The sequence below is a fragment of the Mobula hypostoma genome, chromosome 18, assembly GCF_963921235.1.
Source record: "Mobula hypostoma chromosome 18, sMobHyp1.1, whole genome shotgun sequence".
Lineage (NCBI taxonomy): Eukaryota > Metazoa > Chordata > Chondrichthyes > Myliobatiformes > Myliobatidae > Mobula > Mobula hypostoma.
The window spans coordinates 10,573,320-10,599,842 of record NC_086114.1 but is presented as its reverse complement, the minus strand read 5'-3'; the positions used below and the strand labels follow the sequence as shown (position 1 = coordinate 10,599,842).

The following is a 26,523-nucleotide window of genomic DNA, read 5'->3' as shown; positions in this document are numbered from 1 at the left end:
CCACTCACATGCCCACAACAGTGAACTCACAGGAAGCTCGGTCCCCATTCGTCCTCTGCTCCATGTCTGCCGTGCCCTGTCTGCCCTTCACCCCTGCCACGTCGACCATGTGGTAGATCTCCGACACGCAGAGCTTGGGGTTGAAAGCGAAGTAGATCTTGCCCTGCTTGATGGTGAGGTTGTGGCGGCTCCAGTCCCACAGCTGCTGGAGGTTCTGGTTGTCCAGGACATAGAAGGAGTAGTTCCTGCTCAAGTAAAGAGGGCAAGCCAGTCAGGAGGGAGTATACTATCATCAGTCACAGGTGAGGTGAAGGTAAGTTACAGGCAGAGCCAAGTACTGGCTCAGCTCTCACTAAACTTAACTTTGAGTCAGTCTACCGGACACCAGCAGCACCAGCTCTCCCCATTGAAACTGACAGGACGCAGGGTAGTGGTAGATGGAGTTCAATCCGGAAACGTGTGACGTGATTCACATTGGAAGGTTCAACTCAGAGGCAGAACTCAGTGTTAATTGTTGTATTCTTAGCAGGGTGGAGTGATAGGGTGGTTAAACCATAAGACCATAAGATATAGGAGCAGAATTAGGCCATTTGGCCCATCAAGTCTGCTCTGCCATTTCATCATGGCTAATCCATTTTCCTCTCAGCCCCAATCTTCTGCCTTCTCCCCATATCCCTTCATGTCTGAATTAATCATGAACCTATCAACCTCTGCCTTAAATATACCCAAAGACTTGGCCTCCACAACCACCTGTGCAACAAATTCCACAGATCCACCACTTTCTGGCTAGAGAAATTCCTCATCTCCATTCTAAATGGACGTCCCTCTGTGCATTTTCTTTGTATCAACAGAGCCACCCCACCCCCTCTGCCTGTCCTTTCGATACAATACGTATCCTTGAATGTTAACCTCCTGACTATAAGCTTCCCTCAGTGATGCCCACAACGTCATACCTGCCAAACTCTAACTGTGTAACAAGTTCATCTATCTTATTCCGTATAGTGTGTGCATTCAAATATAACACCTTCAGTCCTGTATTCGTTAGCCTTTTCTGAGGCACAGTGTCAGACCCAGTGCCAGAGACCTGGTCATTGCAGCTCCCGCCCCCAACCCACCCCCAGTAGGTTCCCCCTCAACAGTATTGAGAGGAATAGCCACAGGAGTACTCTGTACTGGCTGCCTGTCTCCTCTCCTTCTCCAGCAGCCTCCAGTTTTATGCCTCCTGCAGCCTAGGGGTGACCATCTTCCTGTAGCTCCTATCTATCGCTTCCACCCCCATATGAGCAAAAGGTCATCGAGCTGCAGCTCCAGTTCCTTAACGCGTTCTCTGAGGAGCTGCAGCTCGGAGCACGTGGTTGTCTAGGAGGCTATAGGCCTCCTACAATTCCCACATCTTACACCAAGAACATCACACTGCCCCTGGAGTCATTCTCATTTCTCTCACAATGTCATAACAGACGAGGAGCAAAGAATAGAGAAGAAGAAGAATCTTACCAGGTACTTACCTCGCCCAAGCCTGATGAGCCAAAGCCTCCCCACTCTAACACTGGCTCACTCACACAATGGCCGCTCTGCTTGCCTCTGCCTTATTTTTGTCTGCTCTTGCCAATGACTCCAGATTTCAGTTAAGACGGGTGGTTGGCCTTCATTAGTTGGGCGATTGAGTTCAAGAACTGCGAGGTAATGTTGCAAGCTCTATAAAACTCTGGTTAGACCACACTTGGGAGTTTTGTGCTCAGTTCTCAGCTTGAGAGAGGGTGCAGGGGACATTACCATGATGCAGCATGTCTTCTGAGGATGTGGTGAGTGAGCTAGGGTTTGTCTCTCTGGAGCGAAGGAAGATGAGAGGCAATTTGTTAGGGGTGTACGTGATAAGAGACATACATTGAGTAAACAGCCAGACTTCTTCCCAGGGCAAAAACGGGGAATACGATCATAATTTAAAGTAATTGGAGGAAAGTATCAGGGGGATGTCAGAGAGTAAGTTTTTCCACACAGGGAGTGGCGGGTGGGTGGAGCACCCTGCCAGGGATGGTGGTAGAGACAAATACATTCGGGACATTTAAGAGAGTCTTAGTCAGACACATGGATGATAGATACTGTAAATGGAGAGCTATGTACGAGAGCAGTGTTAGGTTTGATCTTAAGAGTAGGTTAAAAGGTCAGCACATAATGGGCCGAAGGGCCATTGCTGTGCTGTGCTATGTTGCATATTTTAAGCTTCAGCTAGTGCCCAGTTACACCGGTGTTGGGATGTAGGACCACAGACACGGAGACTACTTCTACTCATGGCCTCTTCAGAAGAGAAACTTAGAAACTGTTGTTCCTCTCCATGCCTTGTGGCCAGACAGCCACCTTGCGGTTTCTTTAGCAATTGTCTGTTTTTTCACAGGACCAAGTTGCCAGCTCAACACTTAACCCAGCAGAGATGGAAAGCGTGCAAGGAGACAGCTGGATTCAAACCCGGGACCACTCGCCTCGTAGTCTGGTGTGGATGCCACTACATCACCAGCCAGCCAAACTTAGAAATGCACCCAGCAAATCGGCAAACCCCACCGGCAGCCGTGTTAACCTTGACTTGCTTGGCAGCAGCTCTGTCGCTGAGACAGAAGGCTGAGGATTCAAGTCCCACTCCACAGACACGAGCACAGGAGTTGATGCACTGTCCATGTCAGCTCTCACATTAGATGGTGAATAAACGCTCAATGCTCACACCTGTCCTTAACCAAAGGGAAATTATTCTTATGTTGTGCAGAACATCCTTCAGCCAATGTAAAGTCAGCCAATTACTCCCTGTTGCTGCGCTTTTCTACACGACGTAACTCCTTCCCAAACACAATTCAACCAATTACGCAGCATGGGATCAGTCCCATTGTCCCAGAGTCCATGCCGACAATCTCTGACAACACATCCCATTTTATTCTTCCACATCTTCAGCATAACACCCCCACCCCCTCCCAACTGCACTCTTGGGGAGGCACGGTACCATAATGCTATTACAACGCCTGTGACATAAGCTTAACATCACCGTTGTCTGTAAGCCTTGTTACGTTCTCCTCATGACCACATGGGTGTAATTGGTGGCCCCAGCTCATTGGGCTTGAAGGGCCTGTTATCATACTGTATCACGAAGCAAAACAAATTTCCAGCAGCCAATTGCCTACCAATAGCTGACATACAAAGTCAGCGGGTCAGGCAGCATCTATGGAGGGAAATGAATAACGATCTCTCAGGCAACAGGGGGAACGTGCAAACTCCACACTGACAGCACCGGGAAGGTCCGGTTTGAACATGGGTCACTGAAGCTGGAAGGATGCAGCTCCACTGTGACACTGTGCTGCTCAAATGTGCAGTGTTTCGGGATGCTGCAGTGAGGACAAAAGGTATTTTGACAAAGTGAGTCCCACAGTATGATGCTTAGCCCACTGTTCTACTCTCTCTATGCCCAAAGCCTCTATAAATTTGCCGATGACAGAACTACTGTTGGCAGAATTTCAGGTGGTGACGAGGGGGTGTACAGGACTGATACAGATCAGCTGGTTGAGTGATGTCACAACGACGACATTGCATTCAACACAATCATATCCCTGTATGGACAAAGAACCCATGAACACTACCTCACTACTTCTGTGTTCTCTTTTGGCATTACTTATTTAATTTTATATATATACTTTATATATTTAACCCATTTCCCCCGGGATCAATAAAGTATGACTATGACTATGACTATACTTACTGCAATCTAATTATTATTATGTATCGCAATGTACCACTGCTGTAAAACAACAGATTTCATGACAAATGCCAGTGATATTAAACCTGATTCTGACATCATCATGGCTTGGCTTCGCGAACGAAGATTTAGGAAGGGGGCTGTCCACGTCTACTGCAGGCTCGCTGGTGGCTGGCGAGGCCAATACGGGACAGGCAGGTCCGGCCACAGCAGCTGCAAGGGAAATTCTGTTCTGGGTTTAGTGCTGCTGTGTCACGGTTCTTCCTCCTTCTCCTTTTGTCCTCAATGCCAGCCCTGCGTGCGTTCTCGAAGGAGGAGACAGACTGGTGAATGGTGTGTCGCCAGGCCTCGCGATCGGAGGCTAGATTAGACCACTGGCGATGGTCCATGTGACAGGCACCAAGGGATTTCTTCAGAGACTCCTTGTACCTCTTCTTCGGTGCCCCTCTGTCACGGTGGCCAGTGGAGAGTTCACCATACAGCACAATCTTGGGCAGGCAATGATCCTCCATCCTGGAGACGTGCCCTGCCCAGCGCAGCTGCGTCTTCAACAGCACGGCCTCGATGCTGGTGACCTCCGCCTGTTCGATTCTGATTCTGGCGTATGACAGCAGGAAAGGGTATTGGCCAATTCGAGATGACCCTGCTCATTGCAGTGGAGCTGGGGACCAAGATTGGGCTTAAATACTATTTCCAATCAAGCTGAGTATCAGCATTACTCCTGGTTCTGGAGCATCTCTCCAGATGTCGCAGCAGCAAGTGGCTGGCTCGGACAGAGCAGAGCGGCTCAGCCCGGGAGCATAAATCACACACGTGGTCTGACCCAGCGGGAGGTTCACAGACAGTCTCTGCCACCAGGGACTGCACACACTCCACCCCGACCCCAGCGCACCTGGGTTTTTAAACTTCTGACAGTCCGAGCCATGTGCTGGACAGAACTGGGAATGTTTATGTGATCTGGCATCGATGGGAGCCTGCTGCACTTTTCAAGTATTTGGAATTTCCTTTTCTCGGCCAAGGAGGAAATCCCACCTTAATATAAGTCATCAATCTCACACTTGGCTGTGTTCTTCCACCTGATTTCCCACTGACACAGTTTTAGTTATTGGAGACTGCAGCTCGGTTCCTCCTGACCCTGGCCCAAAGGCTGCATGTAATTCTGTAGCCTTTGCAAACTACGCACCCCTGGGTTTTCACAGTTAAACTCTACAGGCTGTTTCTCGTGCAGCTGTCTTCAAACTGTATTTATTATTTTGTTTATTTAGAGATACAACACGGAGCACGCCTTTCCAGCCCAGCAAACCGCACCACCCAGCAACACACCTACTTAACCCAAGCCTAATCACAGGACAAGTTACAATGACCAATTAATCGACTAATTGGTACGTGCGGGAGGCAACCGAAGCACCTGGAGAAAACCCATACACTCACGGAGAGAATGTACAAGACACCTTACAGAGGATGCCGGAATTGAATTTTGAACTCTGACGCTCTGAGCTGCAAGAGTGTCACACTAACCACTATGTGGCCTGTATATAGCTGTACGGTGGAAGGTATCCTGACTGGCTTTGTTAGGGCCTGGTGTGGAATCAGCAACGCCCAGGAATAGAAGAGGCGACAGAAAATGGTGGACACAGCCCAGTCCATCACCAGCGAACCATTAAGAACGACAAGAAAGCAACATCCATACAAAGACCCCTACTATCCAGGCCACAACCCTAATCACTACAGTTTCGCGACACTGACCACTTTGATCAGTGCACACTTTTCATTCAACCTGTTCTTTCTTGTAAAAATTGTGTACAATTTATGTTTGATTGATGTTTTCCTTGTAAATGCCACTACTATGACGCCATGTGCCTGATGATGCTGCTGCAAGTCACCTTTTCCATTGCACGTGTGCAGACATGTATATGTCTGGTCTACGGCACAGGACAAACCGAGAGCTGTAAAATTAGTCAGCTCCATCATAGGTACTAGCCTCTGTAGTATCCAGGACATGTCAGGAAGGTGGCATCCATCATTAAGGACCCCCACCACCCATAACATGCCCTCTTCTCACTGTCCCATCAGGAAGGAGGCACAGAAGCCTGAAGGCACACACTCAGCAATTCAGGAACAGCTTCTTCCCCTCTGCCACCTGATTTCTGAATGGACATTGAACCCATGAACACTACCTCACTACCATTTTATTTCTGTTTTTGCACAACTTAGTTAATTTAACTATTTAATATACATATATACTTATTGTAATTCAGTTTTTTTCTATATTAATCATATATTGCATTGTATGGTGCCACAAAGTTAACAAATTTCATGACATATGCTGGTGATGTTAAACCTGATTCTGATTGTGCATATGACAATAAACTTGACTTTGAACACCCTCTAGATGGGCACCGACATAGCATTGTATTCAGCGGGAACAACCAAAAATATTCTCCTTGTTGTCTGTGAGGGATGGGAACACCTACTTCTTTTGGATAATAAAATTCTTTAAACCCTCTGGAAAATATATTATTCTGCTGCGTGTCATTAGAAGGGAAAGTTAATTAAATGTGTGAGAGAGGCTCCATGACACTTTCACTGAAATCTGTGATGGAGTGTGATGGAGCATTAACAAATTATCAACACTTAGTCCTTCAGTTCAACACAGCCGGAGTCCCGAATGTGCCAGAAGTCACTCCCTCCTTGGGTACAAGTTTCAGGTAAACTACACACAAATGTTCGAGGAACTCAGCAGGTCAGGCAGCATCTATGGAGGGAAAGGGGCAGTTGACATTTCAGGTCGAGTCCTTTCATCGTGACTGGAAAGAAAGAGGGGAGAGAGCCAGTATAGAAAAGGTGGCGGGCAGAGGTAACAGGTGAGGTGGAGGGGTTATGATAGGCAGGTGAGTGTAGGTTGGGTGGGGGGGGACGATGAGAATGACGCAAGGTGAGAGATGATGGGTGGAAGTGTGCAAAGGCTCAGGAAGATGGAATCTGACAGGACAAGGCAGTGGAGCATGGAAGGCGGTGGGGAAGCGAACCGGAGGGGGGAGTGTGTGGGTGATGAGGCCTTGTGGGTTAAGTGGTGGGGGGGGGGTGAAATAGAGGATGTTGATTACCAAAAGTTAGAGAAATCCACATTTACGACATTGTGTTGGTGACTACCAAGGCAGATTAGACACAGATTACAGGAGCTGTTCCTCTAATCCAGGGATTCTCAACCTTTTTCGATGCCATGTACCATTAAGCAAAGGATCAATGGACCCCATGCTGGGGACCCCTGCTCTCACCTGTGACTAGCCTCAGACTTTTTTTGGCAAGTTTCAGAGTGTCAGTACCAACTGAAACATACAGCCTCTCTTGGCTACATGTCGGGGGGAGAGAAGGATGTTTTTCAGCTTCACGAAGCACCATTCAATCCTGGGGTGGTCAGCAATACCAGCTCCAAAACTACCCCAGATACGCCTCCTTTGACCTCACCTCCCCCCGTCGCTGGAGTCAGTCTCTCTAGATGTCCACTCTGCCTGGGGTAGAAACTCATCGACCGAGGCAGCTGTGTTACCTCAGTTGGAAGAACTATTGATCGGTATGGACAAGTTGGGATGAAATGCCAGTCTCTGTGCTGTGTAACTCTACGACTGCATCACTGCTTTAAGAATGCCATGAAATAGCAAGGCTGCGACAGCCCGAAATACAATTTCCTTGCGACTGACCACGAGATGGAGAGAAGGCATTGGCAATTTTGACCGCAGTTCCCCAATGGAGTACACCATTTCCTGAAAGACCTCTGCTCATGAGAAATGAAAAGCCTGAGTGAGATTCTCTCTTGTAGGACTGATGAGATTTGGATAAAGTTGCCTTACCCCACTGTGGACAGCTAGTCAGCACAGGAGTGCTAGGCTCATCCCCTGTATAATCTCCATAGACACTACTTGTCATTGCCCTCATAAGCACCAGAGCTCTGGTTGCACATTTAGCTATCTGGCCATTCTTGCAAAGGGTAAAGAGAGGTTGGTGGGGTTTTGTGGGGGGGGTTGGGCGACTTACCCCTCAAGCTGTTCCTCCCCATTGATGTAGCGCAGGCTCTTGAAGAAGGAAAGCGAGACAAGGGCATAGGAATGATGGATTTTCAGGTACCCTGTAATGGTCTCAATCCGGCCGAGGTTGGCTTCCAGCTCTGCAGCAATATTGTCTGATGGAGGGAATAACACAAAGGGTTAAATCTTCTGTAAGCCTCCCAGACAACCCTTACTGATTTGTTTAGCTGCGCCTCAGGAGATGTCCTATCCAGGTGCGTCATAGCTTGGTGTGGCGAATGTTCTGCCCAAGACCCCAAGAAGCTGCAGTTGTGGACACGGCTCAGTCCATCACACAAACCAGCCTCCCCTCCCCTCTCTCGGGAAAGCAGCCAACACTCCCCTCCCACCCCGGTCATTCCCTCTTCTCCCCTGGAGAAGATACTAAAGTTTGAAAGCACGTACAGCCAAACTCAAAGTTCAGCTGTTAAAAGCATTTCGAACGGGCTTCTAAAGACGAACACGATCTCCCAATTTAGTTCACTGCACTTTCGCTGTGACTGTAACACCATTTTCTGCATGGTTTCCTTTTCATTACCTGAACGTACTTATGTGTGGCATGACCTTTCAGGATGACATGCAAAACAAAATTTCTCACTGTATCTCAATAATAAGGCAAGAGCTGTTTCCTTAAGCACCAGCCTGCAATTATTGGCCCCAGCAATCAACCCGTGAGAAACTGTAACTGCAGCACCTTCCTCCTGAGGGGGGTACTTTAGACCACAAGATATAGGAACAGAATTAGGCCATTTGGCCCATCAATTCTGCTCTGCCATTTAATCATGGCTGATCCTTTCTTCCCTCCTCATCCCCACTGCCCAGCTTACTCCTTTTATGCCATGTACCATCAAGAACCTATCAAGCTCTCCTTAAATACCCCCAATGACCTGGCCTCCACAGCTGCCTGTGGTAAATTCCACAGATTCACCGCCCTCTGGCAAAAGAAATTTCTCCGCATCTCTGTTTTAAATGGACACTCTGAGGCTGTGCCCTCTTGTCCTAGACTCCCCAATCAAGGGAAACATCCTTTCCAAATCTACTCTGTCTAGGCCTTTCAACATTCAAAAGGTTTTAGTGAGATCCCCCCCATCCTTCTGAATTCCAGCGAGTACAAACCCAGAGCTATCAAACATTCCTTGGATGATAACCCTTTCATTCCTGGAATCATCCTTGTGAACCTCCTCTGAACCCTCTCCAATGCCAGTACATCTTTTCTTAGATGAGCAGCCCAAAACTGTTCACAATACTCAAGGTGAAACCTCACCAGTGCCTTATAAAGCCTCAGCATCACATCCCTGCTCTTGTATTCTAGACCTCTTGAAATGAATGCTAACATTTCACCGACTTGACCTGCAAGTTAACCTTGAGGGTGTTCTGCACAAGAACTCCCAAGTCCCTTTGCATCTCAGATTTTTGGATTTTTCTCCGCATTTAGAAAATAGTCTGCACATTTATTTCTGCTAACAAAGTGCATAACCATGCATTTTCCAACATTGTATTTTATTTGCCACTCTCTTGTCCATTCTCCTAATCTAAGTCCTTCTGCAGCCTACCTGTTTCCTCAACACTACTGCTCCTCCACCAATCTTTGTATTATCTGCAAACTTGGCAACAAAGTCATCTATTCCATTATCTAAATCATTGATATACAGCATAAAAAGAAGTGGTTCCAACATCGACCCCTGTGGAACACCACTAGTCACTGGCAACCAACCAGAAAAGGATCATTTTATTCCCACTTGCTGCCTCCTACCAATCAGCCAACACTCCAACCAGCCAGTAACTTTCCTGAAGTACCATGGGCTGTTAACTTGGTAAGTAGCCTCATGTGTGGCACCTTGTCAAAGGCTTTCTGAAAGTCCAGATACACAACATCCATTGCATCCCTTTTAACTAACATACATGCAATCTCCTCAAAGAACTCCAACAGATTTGTCAAGCAAGATTTTCCATTAATGAAACTATGCTGACTTTGTCATATGTTGTCTTGTGTCACCAAGTACTCAAAAACCTCATCCTTAAAAATTGATTCCAACAGCTTCCCAACCACTGAGATCAGGATAACCAGTCTATAATTTCCTCTCTGCTGCCTTCCTCCTTTCTTAAAGAGTGGAGTGACATTTGCAATTTTCCAGTCCTCTGACACCAAGCCAGAGTCCAAAGATTTTTGAAAGATTATTACCAATGCCTCCACAATCTCTACCGCTACCTCTTTCAGAACCCTAGGGTGTGGTTCATCTAATCTGGGTGACTATGAACCCTTGGGTCTTTCAGCTTTTTGATCACCTTCTCTCTTGCAATAGTAACTTCACTCACTTCTCCTCCCTCACACCCTTCAACATCTGGCACACTGCTAGTGTCTTCCACAGTGACAACTGATGCAAAATACTCATGTAGTTCATCGGCCATCTCCTTGTCCTCCGTTATTAGTTCTCCGGCCTCATTTTCTAGTGGTCTTATATCCACTCTCATCTCTCTTTTGTTTTTTACATAGGCGAAAAAGTTTTTACTATCCACTTTGATATTGTTTGCTAGCTTGCTTTCATATTTCATCTTTCCCCTGCTAATGATGCTTCTAGTTGCTCTCTGTAGGTTTTTAAAAGCTTCCCGATCCTCTGGCTTCCTACTAATTTTTGCTTTGTTGTATGTCCTCTCTTTTGCTTTTACATTAGCTTTGACATCTCTTGTCAGCCACGGTTGTACTGTTTTGCCATTTGAGTGTTTCTTCATTTTTGGAATACATCTACCAAAGATTCAATTCAAGATTCAAAAAACGTTATTGTCATTCTAACCATACATCAGCTCTGCAGGGCAGAATGAGACAGCGTTTCTCAAGGGCAGTGCAATCATAACATAACAAATGCAACACTAAATAATAAACATAACAATAAATAGTAAAACACAACAGCCACGCGTCAGTTAAAATCAAGTTATAAGTGTCCAATGCAAGTTAAAAGTGTCCAAAGCAGAGTCAGGTGGAGCAGCTATTTAGCAGTCTGACTGCCTGTGGGAGGAAGCTGTTTAGTAGCCTTGTGGTTTTAGTTTTGATGCTCCTGTAATGTTTGCCTGATGGCAGAAGAACAAACAGTTCATGGAGAGGGTGTGAGGGGTCTTTAATGATGTACCGTGTCTTCTGGAGGCATCGACTCTGAAAGAGGTCTTGGACAGAAGATAGGGAGACCCCAATAACCTTCTCTGCTCCCCTAACCACCCTCTGCAAGGCTTTTTTGTTGACAGCACTGCAGCTGGAGTACCAGGTTGTGATGCAAAAGGTCAGCACACTCTCAACCACGCCTCTGTAGAATCTAGTTAAGATGTTATTGGGGAGTGATGCTTGTTTAAGCTTCCTCAGAAAGTGCAATCTCTGCTGGGCCCGTTTCACAATCCCAGTGGTGTTCCTGGACCAGGTGAGATCGTCCGAGATCTGCACCCCAAGGAACTTGATGTTTTCCACTCTCTCCACTGTGGAGCCGCTGATGCTGAGACCTGAGCACACACCTTCCTCATTTTGCACCTCATCCTGCACCTTCCTCACTTTTCCCTGAAACTCACGCCATTGTTGCTCTGCTGTCATCCCTGCCAGCATCTCCTTCCAATTTACTTTGGCCAACTCCTCTCTCATACCACTGTAATTTCCTTTACTCCACATTCTGCTCCACACCTTTAAACAAACCCAAACTTCAATGGGTTTGGACTGCTCCAGGCTGCAGTGACTGAGCAACATATGGGGATCAACCAGGTACAGCGTCCACACCAAGGTGAAGCTGTACCAGAGCTGTATTCTGTCCACACTCTTGTGCGGGTCAGAATGCTGGGACATGAGAGATAATGACCTTGCCATTCCACACCGGAGCCTCTGGAAGATCCTCTGTATATCCTGGCTGAGAAACACCTCCACCCACACCCTACTCCTTCAGTGTCACCGAGTGGACATGGCCACAGTCATCATAACGGAACATTAGATATAAAAGTTGCTGGTGAACGCAGCAGGCCAGGCAGCATCTATAGGAAGAGGTACAGTCGACGTTTCAGGCCGAGACCCTTCGTCAGGACTAACTGAAAGAAGAGCTAGTAAGAGATTTGAAAGTGGGAGGATCATGGGACAGGAGGCCTAGGGGCCCCCTCCCCCTTTCTTTCTCCCTAGGCCTCCTGTCCCATGACCCTCTCATATCCCCTTTGCCAATCACCTGTCCAGCTTTTGGCTCCATCCCTCCCCCTCCTGTCTTCTCCTATCATTTTGGATCTCCCCCTCCCCCTCCCACTTTCAAATCTCTTACTAGCTCTTCTTTCAGTTAGTCCTGACGAAGGGTCTCGGCCCGAAACGTCGACTGTACCTCTTCCTAGAGATGCTGCCTGGCCTGCTGCGTTCACCAGCAACTGTTATGTGTGTTGCTTGAAATTCCAGCATCTGCAGATTTCCTTGAGTTTGCATGAGGGAACATTGGAGATGGGATTGGGCACGTGATGAGAAGAGGGACCAACTCCATCATCAAGCCAGCACTACGTTGGACCCTGAAGGGTGGAGGAAACGCGGGAGATGAAAGACAACTCGATATCGTACCATAGAGGCAGAAATGAGGACCCTGAACCACACCTGGGGCACAGTAGAGAAGATGGCCAAGGACAGACAGAGATAGAGGACCCTCACTGTTGCCCTAAACGCCAGCCGCATTAACAGGTAGTAACTAACGAACTAACTAGGCTGCAGTGACATGTCTTCTGCCGAGCATAGATCAAAAATAAAAATTGATACTGGAAATCTGAAATAACAACAGAGAACGCTGGAGAAAAAAATCCAGGTTAATGGGTCATTGTAAATTGTCCCGTGATTAGGCTCGGGGTAAATTGGGGATTGCTGGGTGGTGTGGCACAAAGGGCCTATTCCACACTGTGTCTCAACAAATAAATAACATGCTGGAGGAGAAAAAGAATTCAGCAGGGCAGGCATCATCTGTGGAGGGGAAAACAGCTAACATTCTGGGCTGAAAACATCGGCTGTTTCTATTCCCATGGATGCTGTGCGATCTTCCGTAGAGAACTGGTTTTGAATTCTTTCATGTTGAAACTGATAGGGCCAGCAGTAGGACTCCAACGCCCAGGCCATGATCTATTTGGATTAGCAGGCAGGCACTGGCTATTCAGAATGGCCAAGGGGAATAAGTGTGATGCTGTGCTGACCCTGCAAAGCAGAACTGGAATTGATTTATTTGAATAACTGGATTGTCAGAAAAATCCATTTGCTTCACTCATGTCCTACAGTGAAAGAAACCTGCATTTTTCAGTCTAGAATGACTCCAGACTCACAGCTGAGAGCGTTAGTCCTGCTTTACTTCTTCACAACAGGCCACTGGGCTCTTAGGGATGGATGACAAACCAGAAACACAAGGAAGTCTGCAGATGCCCGAAATCCAAAGCAACACAGACAAAATGTTGGAGGAACTCAGGAGGTCAGACACCATCTATGGAAATAAATAAAGAGTCAACGTTTAGGACCAAGACTCTTCTTCAGGACTGAGACGGAAGGGGGAAGATGCCAGAATAAAAAGGTGGGAGGGAGGGGAAGGAGGCTGGCTGGAGGGTGATAGGTGAACACAGGTGGGTGAAAAGCTAAAGGGCTGGAGAAAAAAGGAATCTGACAGGAGAGGAATGTGGACCATAGGAGAAAGAGAAGGATGAGGGGACCCTGGGGGATGTAATAGGCAGGTGAGAAGAGGTAAAAGTTGGAATGGGGAGTAGAGGAAGGGGTGGAATTTGTTTATCGGAAAGTGAAATGTTGCCAAGTGTTAGCCAGACAGGCTAACAAAATCAGTCCTGGCTGAGGTCAGTGGACACCAGGGCTGGGCTTAGCCATTCCCTGCTTCACTCGAGAGTTTTGCTCTGCAGCCCAAGGACCACTTCACTCTCATATCCTCCCTGAACCCCTTCACTGCAGTTCAAGTTCAGAACCTCCTCGGTGGACATGTTCTCCTCTCTGGAGGAATTCAGCACGTCAGCAAGCTTCTATGAAGAAAGGTTGATTTTTCACCAAAGATGCTAACTGACTCGCTGACTTCCCCCAAGGTTTAACGTGTTACTCCAGATTCCAGCATCGGCAATCTCTTGTATCTGCACGTTGTCTTTTCCATTGGATGTCTCCAGTAGATCACAAGGTATAGGAGTAGTATCATTCAGCCCAATGAGTGCGCTGTACTGTTCGACCAGCTGAGTCCAACCCCCAACATCCCCAAACTCTGCGCAACCCCGAACAGGCCCCCGCCACCGCCCTCTCATCCACAAGGGCTGGTAGCCTGCCTTTGACTGCAATGACTGGCTAGACCAACTAGCTGTTATCATCACACAGAACAAACATTACCAGCGTCAGCAGTAAGCAAGTACTGGCACACCTTGAAGAACGAGGGGCCATGCCCTTCGAGAAAGAACAGTGGGAAATAGACAGGCCGGGCAGGGAACAGGAGTGTACTACATTAGAACGATAACGCAAATCCGCCCCAATGTAAACAGTCAGTACTCACTTCCCCTACGGATTGCGATGATCAAGTTGCCATTAACCACCGTACATCCCTTCAGGTACTGGGCGGCTGTGACGGAATCGATGGTCTCCGTTTTCACCAGGCAAACATTGGGGCAAGGGCCATCACACGGGGTACAATACATGCTGAGGAGAGAAGACTGCAGGTTATCCAAAGGGAACCAACAACAGCAAGTTACGAGCTCCATCAGAAACACACGTCTACCATCTCCTTCCAATTCCAATGCTAACTTTCCTGTAAATCACTCACATTTCAGCCTGGGGGTGCGGAGTGCGGCAGTCTTCATCACTGCTAAAGGCCATAGGAGACAGCAGTAAATTAGGCAGGAAAGTGGCAGCAAAGATGGAAAAGGGGTCGGCAAAGAGGGAAAAGAGGCAGCAAATGGGAAATGGCGGTGGAAAAGAGGGAAATGGGGCAGCAAAGAGAGGAACGGGGTGGAAAAAAGGGAAAAGGGAGCAGAAAAGAGGGAAAAGGGGCAGAAAAGAAGAAAAAGGGAGCATTAAAGAGGAAGGGGCGGCAGAGAGGAAGATGCAGCAGAGGTTGTAGGGCAGAAGGGAGCAGTTGCGGGGTTGGGAGGGTGTTACTGAGGGAGACGGACATGAATGGAATCAATAACTGAAAGAATAAGCAGACAAGGTGCTGGGGAGACGGGGGCTGTGACAACAAACTGAGCGTGGAGAGAGATGACACACTGTCATCATTGCACAACAGTAACTTGGGGATAGATGTTTGTGCTTTGATTTTACAAACTGACACCACCATGAGGTAATGTAGACAGAAGCTTGTAGTGCTGTTCCCTGGTGTTATCACCAAAGTTAGGTAGAGGTTTTCTTCAAAGATACCTAATTCTCACAATTTCCATCTTGCCCTCGAGCAGGATGAGTGAGATGGGTACTGGTGACAGTCCATACATAGATCAAACCCCAGGGCATAAAGCAGGTCCACAGAGTTACTAAATCTGGTTCAGCTTCAAGGTTAAAATCAAATTTAGAATATTTCACCTAATACAGTACTAACAGAGGATTGAGTAACCTGAGCTTGTTTGAATTTAATTCCTTGTGAGTGCATTAATTATTGAGTGCCTACCGGATAACCAGTGAAGCTGCTTCACGTTGCCAGGATACTATTTCCGACCCCTCGAGAACAGAAGCCTGCAGAATGGAGGATGGGGGGGCTTGGAGTACTCCTCCTCTTCCTTGCTGTTCTCTCTCACCCAGGATCTGCCCAACACCTGTAGGTGTTTCTGGGCCCAGTTCCTCAGCAGACAACCTACCGAGTGATCAACTGGGTGAAAATAACAGCTTAAACATCAAATCCTCTCACAGGACCACGGCCTTGTTGTGGTTTGGAGGCTTGCGTGTGTCAAATGTCTCAGGACCTGTGCTGGCTGGAGTCAGAACTTCATGCTTTGCCTCTTGGTAGGGTCACCCATGCCAAACAGGGTCAAAGGGTAGAGGCTAAGAGTGGTCCAGCAGTCCTCCACGTTCGGGAGTTCAGCTCAGGGCTAACAACCCTGACTGGTAAAATTAAATTACTACGGACACAGCAATGAAGAATCCTTCTACGTCTGAGTGCGATGGTAATCCTGAGTCTCCACGCAGGACCTGCATGGCTGACAGCAGTGAAAACCGGGAGGGCATGACCAAAGGAAGCCAGAGATGGAGGGCCTTTGCTGCTGCCCTGAACATCAACGGCATCACAGGCAGTAAAGGGAGAGAGAAACATCAGATGAAATCAGGCTTTCAAGGATTCCACACCCCCCCCCCCCACCCCCAGCACCAACTTGTTGTGGGCGCCACAGTGGCTCAGCGGGTAGAGTTGCTGCCTCACAGCTCATGGGACCCGGGTTCAATTCTGACCGCGGGTGCTGCCTGTGTGAGGCTTGCACGTTCTCCCAGTAACCGCATGGGTTTCCGGCCCCAGGTGCTCCAGCTTCCTCCCACGTGGTCCCAAAGACCAGCAAGGTTGTAGGTTACTTGACCACTGTAAATTGCCCCTGGTATGTTGGGTGGTGGGTGGAGATACGTCTCTACCAAAGGAGGTGTAAAGCGCTCCTTCGCTCTGCTAGCCTGCAAGTGACTCTTGGGCAAGGTGTGTAGCACCTGTTTAAACCCCTCTGCCCCCACACCCCCAATCAGGGTCACGTGAAGCCACGGGACCAGGTGGTGGACAGTCATATGAAGCCATGGGACCAGGTGGTGGACAGTCATATGAAGCCATGGGACCAGGTGGTGGACGGTCGTATGAAGCCACTGGACCAGGTGGTGGGCGGTCGTATGAAGCCACGGGACCAGGTGGTGGACGGTCGTATGAAGCCACTGGACCAGGTGGTGGGCGGTCGTATGAAGCCGTGGGACCGGGTGGTGGACTGTCGTATGAGTAGCTGGTCCGTATCACAAGTCCTGGTTTTGCGACCACTGACGCCAGGCAGACGATCTCTGAAGAGTATTGACGATGGCTGGGGTCAGCTGCCTTGTAAAGGCACTGCCCGGAAATGCCAAACCGCTTCTGAAAAAAAATTTGCTAAGAACAATCATGGTCAAAGACCGTGATCGCCCACGTCATACAACACGGAACACAGTGATGATGATGATGATGATGTAGGTGAGGTGTAAAACTGGGGAGAGCTGATGTTCTACGTTCTATTAGAAAAATGGAAGTCTATGTAGAAGGGAAGGGTTAGTCTGATCTTAGAGCAGATTAGAAGGGTGGCTGTACTGTGCTTTGTGCCATGTTCTGAGGTTGGGAGGGTAGGATTGGTGTAGGATGGGCAGTTGACTTGGTGGGCCCTTATCTATCCCGTATCGCGATCTACACCATAACTCTAGTTAGTATCACAGCACCCTGCAGGTCAGTTGGAATTTCCAAGTTTGGGGATCAATAGTTTTATTCTGTGTTATCGGGGGCATACCCTATCACTCTGCGGGACTGCTGCTTTGTGACATCCTGAGGAACTAGGTAAAGGCGGCTTCTTGCTATCATAAAGGCACCAACAGAATCTGAGTAAGATAGTCAAAATGCTAATAGAACTCAGGTCAGGCAGCATCTGTGGAGAGGAATAAACAGTTTCAGGCTGAGATGCTTCATCGGGACTGGGAAGGGAGGAGAAGATGGCGGCGCGACGCAGAGCGCACGGCTGTTCCGAATGAATATCGATTATGTGTAACTAGGGGCCGTGCACAATCCGGATTTGATGGGGACAGCCGTGAGAAGCGCAGAGGAACATCTGGATTAACTTCTGAAATGCCCGCTTCACTGCTGCTGCTACTGTGCGATCGAGAATCTCCGGAGACGAAGGCCCCAAATCCTCGGCTTTGTGTATCACCTGTTGCCGGGGCCGGGGTCGAAGCGCTCGGCAGAGATTGTGCTCCGTGTCTGTGGTTGGATGCTTCCAGGATGCTGCATCGGCAAGTTGGTGCTGCTGGAAGTTCACCATCTGCGTGAGATGATGGGACTTCCGAGAGACTTTGAGACTTTTACCGTGCCATGGTCTGTTCTTATCAAATTACGGTATTGCTTTGCACTGTTGTAACTATATGTTATTATTATGTTGTTTTTGTTAGTTTTTAAGTCGGTTTGTCATGTGTTTTCGTGTTATCATTCTGGAAAAACATTTTATCATTTCTTAATGCATGCATTACTAAATGACAATAAAAGGGGACTGTATGTCCTCATAATCATAATAATAATAATCATAATAAGAAGCCAGAATAAGAGGTCTTGGGGAGGGGAAGGAGCACCTGCTGGCAGGTGACAGGTGAGACCAGGTGAGGGCGAAGGTAGGTGGCTGGGGAAGGGGGGACAAAGTAAGAAGCTGGAGGGGACAGGTGGAAAAGGTAAAGGGCTGAAAAAGGAGGAATCTGGTAGGAGAGAAGAGTGGTCCACGGGAGAGAGGGAAGAAGAGGGGCACCAGAAGGCAGTGGAATCTGACCCAATGCAATGAAGAATAGATGCCCCATGGTTCCCACCTGGTGGCATTGCGGGTGTATCCTGAAGGACAGATGAGGGTGCACTCTCCATCGTGCAGTGCAAACTGCTCCTTGGGGTTCTCAACGGGGATCTTAGCACACACTTCCTTGGTCACACAGTGCCATCCTTCGAACCTGTAGGTACCCGGGGGGCAGCTGGCGAGGCACTGGCCCTCGTAGTAGTAGTTCCGACACGCCATGCAGGCTCTGTTGTCGTTGAGGGCAGCGCAGCCCCCGAGGCACTCCGCGTGGCAGCACTCCCCCTTGTCGTTACAGGCTCTCTTCCCGCAAGCCTTCGGGCAAACTGCAAGAGAGAACAAAAACACATGAGGAGACTGTGTCCTGCGTCCCCAGGAGGATGCACTGCATGTAAAGCTACTGATTAGTTATAGAGCACAATCTAGATGGGCCCAAGGGCCTGTTTCTGTTCTGTGACCTTGACCACACCGCACACCGCCACAGTTCAAAATTAAGGCGCCGCATTAATGTGGGAGGTAACGAGACAGGGTCCCGCAAACTCAGTGCAGTCTGGGGGAGGTGGAGAGGTTCGGAGAGGGAATTCACAATTCCAACAGCCTGAGTGGAGAGCGGCCGGCAGGTGGTGTAGTGACACCAGCACCGGACTTCGAGGCCAATGGCCCCAGGTTCAAATCCAGCCAACTCCTTGCACACTTTTCATCCTTGCTGGGTTAGCAACTCCGCCTTGTAAAAACCAGGAAAAAATGCTCAAGGAATAGCTAGGTTAGAAAGGAACAAGTGGAGATCAGAGAAAAAGTGGAGTTTGCACATTCTCCCGTCACTGCCCTCCCCCCCCACCCCCCCGGTGCTCCAGTTCCTCCCACATTCCAAAGACAAGCAGGCTGATTGGACACTGTAAACTGCACCTAGTGTATGAGGGAATTGCCAAACGAATCAATGAGTTAACTGATGGGCAAGTGTGAGAGACTAAATGGCGGGGAAATGAGGCTGACACGATCACAGTTAGGAGCTAGCAGAGAGCCAATGGGCTGAACGACCACCTTCCAATGCTGTTATAAAATCAGATGGGGTGAGTGAGCTAGGGCTTTTCCCTTTGGAGCAAAGGAAGATGATTGAGATGTACAAGAGGCATGGACAGAGTGGCCAGCCAGACACTTTTTCCCAGGGTGGAAATGGCTAATACCAGGGGGCATAATTTTAAGGTGATTGGAGGAAAGCATGGGGAGATATCAGAGGTAGGATTTTCTTTTTACAGAGAGTGGTGGGTGTGTGGAACGCTCAGCCGGGGCGATGGTAGAGGCAGATACAACAAGGACATTTAAGGAATTCTTAGCTTTGCACATAAATGGAGGGCTATGTGGGAGGGAGGGGTCAGATTGATCTTAAAGCAGGTTAAAAGGTCGGCACTGCATTGGGCCAAAGAGTATTTATGTTCCATGAAATTCAATTCCCAGACCATATGAAGAGACGCAGAATAGCCACAAAGACGAGTAATTCTGCAGATGCTGGAATCTGGAGCCACACACACAAAATGCTGGAGAAACTCAGCAGGTCAGGCAGCATCGCTGGAAAACGGTAAACAGTCGACGCTTCGGGCCGAGACCCAGGACCGGTAGGAAAGAGAAGAAGTCAAGAGTGACGATTCCTCCAGCATTTTGTGTGTGTTGCCCTGTAGTAACTTCCCTGAGGTCTACGTCTATGATGTGTGCACTGCACGGTCTAATGCTCTGCACTTTAAAACCAATTGGAAACTTTAATAAAAGTTTACAGGAAGAATGAAGAACTGTTCATCACAGCAGACTGTTCTGAGACGTTTCATTGGCTGTCAATTGCAAACTACATTGAGTCCTGACGAAGGGTCTCAGCCTGGAACGTCGACTGCACCTCTTCCTACAGATGCTGCCTGGCCTGCTGCGTTCACCAGCAACTTTGATGTGTGTTGCTTGAATTTCCAGCATCTGCAGAATTCCTGTTGTTTGAAGCTGAAAGTTGGTATGTCCTGTACTGATCCTCACACAGTACGTATAGTTCTCAGGTAATTTGGTTGTGAAAGGATAATTACAGGGAATAAGATTCAGGTACACAGCGTTCCTTGTTCCACACCCGAGCTGTCCCACTTTAGTGAAAGATTCCGACAGCGCAGCACCATTTGGGAACAGTGACTTCCAGGATTCAGGGAAGGAGGAAGTTTACTGTATCAGACAGCAGAACGTCATCTGCCCAGATACCTCCCTCCTTCAAATCCCACGTGCAGATGTTTTCCAAGCCCCACAGGAGAAGACTACAGCTGCCTTCCCAGATGTGCAAATCCCAGTCACTAGTCAGAAACATCGCAGCAAGGGCAGGAAATGCTCGGGGAAACACGTTCCAGTTTGCTGTAGGTCACAAGATGCTGTCTGACCCACTGAGTTCGTTCAGACCTTGAACAGAACTCAACTCCCCACAGAGCTTCACAGGAAGGTCAAGGGAAGCTCCCAAGTCCCATGCGGACATTGGAATTTCAATAGGTCAGTAAGAACTGGGTGAACCAACCGACACGTGTAAATATACACACAGCAGAGTTTGGGATGGGAACGCAGACAGTCCAATCTCCTGCACATTTGGCCGAGACCCTGCAGCTTCCAGAGTTTCTCATCACTGGGTCCCCTCGCAAGGGTGAAGGAATGTGGTTGCTGGTGCTGACAACGCCTTCAGTAATACCCCATATCATACACTGCCGGCAAAGACTGCAAGGAGGCAAGTAATTCAGACGTGATAAACTGGACGGCAGACGACAGAATTAGGGCTCAACATCCGTCTCACTGCCTGAGGTAAATCCAACAACACGCGCGCTCAAAAAGCGGTGAATTAATTTTAAATCCAGAAATTGAAACCATGTCCGATTAAATCCATCGTCTTCATCTGCACCTGCCCCCAAACCACAACCATAATCAGCTACAAACGACGCACAAAATAAAAGCTGCCGTTCATCATACGCAGTACAGTGTAACAACCAGTAGATCATCTGTGTTAATTGAACAGTAACGCAGCAATTTAACAGGGAGTTGTTAAGTACATCACCGAGTCGGCCTCTGAGGATCAGCCACCCACAAATGGATTTGCTGGGCTTCAACAGTAATAACAACAGGCACGTTCCAGTTCCTCACCACGCACCGAGTGGCACCAGGCCTGAGATCTTCACATCCCTGCCAAAGACTAAACACCTGAGTCACTCTCCCAATGTCACCACAAGACCCCTGAGACCCGGGAGGATGGGCGGGTCGGGAGCGGAGACCGCTCACGGGTGATCTATCCACTCATTAACCCCCGAAGGTTTGCTTAGAACAGAAACGGAGGAATCAATTCCCAGGAGTTAACTTGCAGGTCGAGTCTGTGGTAAGGAAGGCAAATGTATTGTTCTCATTTAATTCCAGAAGACTGGAATATAAAAGAAAGGATGCAATGCCAAGGCTTCATAAAACATTAGTCAGCCCGCACTTGGAGTACCGTGAGTAGCTTTGGGCTCCTTATCTGAGAAAGGATTGGAGAGGGTTCACAGGAGGTTTACGTGAATGATCCTAAGGATAAATGGGTTAATGTATGAGGAGTGTTTGATGCTCCTGGAACTGTATTCACTGGAGTTTAGAAGAATAAAGGGGTTATAGCACTGAAACTTACTGAATATTGAAAGGCCTGGATAGAATGGATGTGTAGAGGAGGTTTCCAATAATCTAGAGAGTGTAGGACCTGAGGGCACTGCCTCAGAATTCAAGGACGTCCCTTTAAAACAGAGATGAGGAGGAATTTCTTTAGCCAGACGATGAATTCACTACCACAGACAGAAGTGGAGGCCAAGTCATTGGGTATATTTAAAACGGAGGTAGATAGGAGCTTAATGAGTAAGAATGTCAAATGTAATGAGAAGGCAGGAGAATGGGGTTGAGAGGAAAAATGAATCAGCCAAGATCGAATGGCAGCGCGATTGCGATGGGACAACTGGTCTAATTCTGCCTAAGCCTTATGGAGTGCCAAAAAGAGGGAAATGGTGGATAATGGGGGTGAGAGGAGAGGGGATTGTAACTTCAGTAGCAAGACCAATGGCTGTGAGTGAAGCAAAGGTGTAAAGACTGACATATAGACTGGAGGCACATCTCAGATCCCCACAGGGGAGGCCAGACCAACACACAGAATCTGTTCCCAACAACAAGGAACGACCGAACAAAAATCCACAAATCCACAAATACTGATTTCATGGTTCACTGCACATAACTCTTTGCAATGTCCACACTGTAAAGTGGGAATACAGAGAAGTAGATCACACACAACAAAGAGGGAAACTAAAACTCTGTACTTCGGAGTGTTGGTGGAGAGAGAATGCTTCGACGATGTATCAGCAGAGCCTTCTGCAACTGATTATACTGCACCACAGTAACATCAACCCCAACCACTCAACTGCGTGATCCAGCGTGTCCAACGGTGCGCGACTGTGACAACGCAACATTCCGGGACTCCCAGCCCGCCAGTCCCGATACCATCTTTGTGAATCCTTGCTGCCCCCCGCTGGATTCACCACTCAGCAGCGTAGCAGTTACTGCATCGCTTCACAGCCCCACCCATTGCCGATCGGGGTTCGATTCTTGCTGCTGTCTGTAAGGAATCTGTCTGGAGTCTGTAAGGAGTAAACATCGACTGTTTATTCATCTCCACAGCCGCTGCCCGACCTGCTGAGGTTTTCTTGGAATGGAGCCTGGTGAGAAGCGGTGTGCTGCAGGGGCTGGTGCTGGAAGCTGTACTGTATGTCTATATGAGTACAAAGGCACAAGTTCTGATCAGTAAATTTGCTGATAACACAAAATCAGGAGGTGCTGTGAATAGTGAAGAGGCCATTATAGATTTCAGTGGGTCCTGGATCAGCCAAGGAGCAGCAAATGGATTTCAGTACAGGTAAGTGTGAAGCGATACATACAACTGCCATTACGCACAGCGCCTCTACTTTCTTAGAAGTTGGCAAAGCTTCGGTATGCCATCTAAACTTCGACAAACTTCTATAAATACGTAGTGGAAAGTATACTGACTAGTTGCACCACAGCCTGGTATAGGAACACCAATGTGCTTGAACAGAAAAGTCCATTATGGATAAAGCCCTCCCCACCATTGAGTACGTCTACAAGGAGTGGTGTCACAGGAAATCTCTCCTGCTGGTACATGGTCCACCTCCATCCAGGCCCCATATATTCATGTGCCCATCTAACAGCCTCTTATAAGCATTTGTCGTATCTGTTTCCACTCCTATCCGTGACACCCATTCCAGTCACCGACCAGTCTGTATAAAAACCTTCCCCACACACCTCCCATAATCTTTCTCCTTCTCACTTTAAATGCATGTCTACCAGTACTTGACATTTCTACACTGGAAGAAAGATTCTGACTGTCCACACTAACGGCACTCGTCATTTTACAAACTTCTGGTTAGGTCTCCCTCATCCTCAGACACACCACAGAAAACGACCCAAGTTTGTCCAACTTCATGCCCTTTATTCCAGACAGTATTCCTCCACATCCTTCCTGTAATGGGATGACCAGAAAAGGTACATAATGCTACAAGTACGGCCTACCCAAAGCCTTGCATGGAACACCGAAGCTGGTCCTTCAGCCTGCAATATCTCTGCTGAACACAATGCCAAGTTACTTCCAGGTCAATGGGGCTTGTCGGCTGTGGTTGGCAGCTCATCGAGGAGGAAACCTCTGATCTCAAAGCTCCGCTGCCTTGCGGTTGTGCCCACTCATGGGGAAGACTTCAGGAGTAGACCCCAAGGAAAAATCCGGAGCTGGAGTCCCTAAGGCAGTCCTATGTTGAGTTCAACACTGGCATCTCCCGCAACGCTGCTGGTGCCAAACTTTATCGGGCTCTGCTGTCATTTTGGATTCACTGGCTGCGTGGCGAGGGGGAGCCCGCTGTATGGGGAACAGCTTTCTCTCCATATTGTACTGCCCTGGCTGCAACACTCGTGGCCGACTCTGACCAACAGAAAGTCACCGCTTCTGCACTGCCTTACAAAGACTTCACCAAGCCTCTTCCATGGAGGCAGAAAGAAGCATTTAAAAGAGAAAAAGGTGGAATGACGTGAGAAAGGGTATTTATTTTAGGATCTAAGCACATTTTCTCTGGATTATCACCATTCTATCCAGTTCATTACTTTAACAGTTAAAGCCTAACAGACTGAAAATTAGAAACTTCTGGAAGGGAGCAGTCTTTGCTAGGTTCAGGCTCGTAAATGACACGCACCCATTATACAACGGTCAGGCAGGACTGCATGCGTTTTCAAACTGGCACTCTTTGATTTAAGGAGCCCGGGAGGGTGGGGATATACAGGTTAACGACTTTCACTTCATTCATGAGCGCACTATTTTGTTTGTACAGAGACATCAGCACCTCCCACGCAGTCGCTGCAGTCCAAACTCTGGCCCCCTGGTCCCCAGGAGCATGTCACCATCGAAAGGGCATTGCCCGCACAGGGAAGTCTGCTCTTTAACAGAGCAGCTTAAGGAGCCAGGTCAAAGGGAACGACGGAGAACTTCAACATGCCATTTACAGTTCCATGCCAGCAACACTTTCAAAGAGATCCTCCAGTGAGGCCTCTCTGGTAGATGTTGTTAGCCACAGAAACAAATCAAAGCCACATGGACAATAAATCCTCACCCTTTTCCTTGATGAGATACATGCGGTCAAACAAGGGGTCAGAGTGCAAACTATTACAAGACAACAAAACTAACAGGGACATTGTGCACAAGGGTCATTCTGAAGGCCAACAACCCACTCTTTCCTTACTCCTGACAGCCTGGTGTGTAACCCCCATGCACTGCGCTCCATTCCAGCCAGTGCCAAACTCTGCCCTCACTCGTCTTCCCAAATACTGCTTTGCTGGCCAAAGCCACATAACTTCACCATGGACCGTCCCAAGCCCAGCTGCGAGAGGAGGAGAGTTGGGCACAGGGCTAGCAACCTCATTGTGTAAAAATCCCGAGCTACAGACAGGCCAACAGAAGCCCCAAAGACCTCATCCCTGGGAGAGAAAGGATCGTCGCCTCGAAGACGTATGAAGTCATGCTGTGAAAGTGGAAGCCACAAGGCCGATGAATCTTCGGCCCATGAGAGCGGACTCTGAGCCCAGTAGGGTGATGGGCTTAAGAAGAAGACCACAGCCACTTGCCGATTCTCTTTCTGAAGAAACTGCACAATGCAGAGGGGCTCCTCTGACACACAGGACTGTGTGTCCCGTCTGACTTGGGAACCTCTGGGCTTGACCGGAGGGAGGGTTTCACCAAGAGAAGGATGTCCACCCTTGGAGATCTACCCTGTGACTCTGGCAGGAAGAAGGTGCACAGACTTCAGGAAGGGTAAGACGAAGGAACACAAACCATTCCTCATAGAGGGACCAGACGTGGAGAGAGCGAGCAATTTCAAGTTCCTGGTGTCAATACCTCCGAGAACCTAACCTGGTCCCAACAGCTATAAAGGAGGAAAGGCAGCAGCTATATTTCATTAGGACTCTGAGGAGATTTGGTTTGTCACCTAAAACACTTGAAAACTTTTACAGATTTACCATGGAAAGCATTCTGATTGCCCGCATCACCAGCTGGTATTGGGGGGGGCAGGGTTGAAGTAAGCTGCAGAAAGTTGTAAAGTTAGTCAGCTCCATCATGGGTACTAGCTGATGTAGTATCCAAGACAGCTTCACGGAGCAATGCCTCAGAAAGGCGGCATCCATCATTTAGAACCCCCACAAACCCGGGACATGCCCTCTTCTCATTGTTACCGTCAGGAGGCACACACTCAGTGATTCAGGAACAGCTTCTTCCTCTCTGCCATCCGATTTCTGAATGGACATTCAACCCATGAACACTACCTACCTACTTTTTTATGTCTGTTTTTGCACTATTTTTAATTTAACTATTGTGTGTATATATACACACACACACGTACATACACACATATTACACACACACATATATATTTACTATAATTCAGTTTTTTTTCAATATTTATCATCCATTGCATTGTACTGCTGCTGCAAAAGTTAAAAAATCTCACGACATATATCAGTGATATTAAACCCGATTCTAATTCTAAGAATGGCATTTTATTTTAGGGATTAGAGAGATTAGCTGTATTTGCCACATTCAACAGAACATACAATGGAACATCCTGATGAAGGGTCTCGGCCTGAAACATCGCCTGTTCACTCTTTTCCATCGACGCTGCCCAAGCT

General features: G+C 48.1%; 1 protein-coding gene across 1 annotated transcript in view; it reads right to left on the bottom strand.

Moving 5' to 3' along the window:
* Positions 1–26,523, bottom strand: part of igf1ra (insulin-like growth factor 1a receptor) — a 316,061-nt gene that overhangs the window by 73,925 nt on the left and 215,613 nt on the right. Inside the window, exons 3-6 of the mRNA XM_063070431.1 lie at positions 18,296–18,599; positions 14,310–14,452; positions 7,769–7,913; positions 31–245 (exon numbers count right to left, since the gene is read on the bottom strand). Of these exons, the coding sequence (XP_062926501.1) occupies positions 31–245; positions 7,769–7,913; positions 14,310–14,452; positions 18,296–18,599 (807 nt within the window). The remainder of the gene's footprint in view (positions 1–30; positions 246–7,768; positions 7,914–14,309; positions 14,453–18,295; positions 18,600–26,523) is intronic.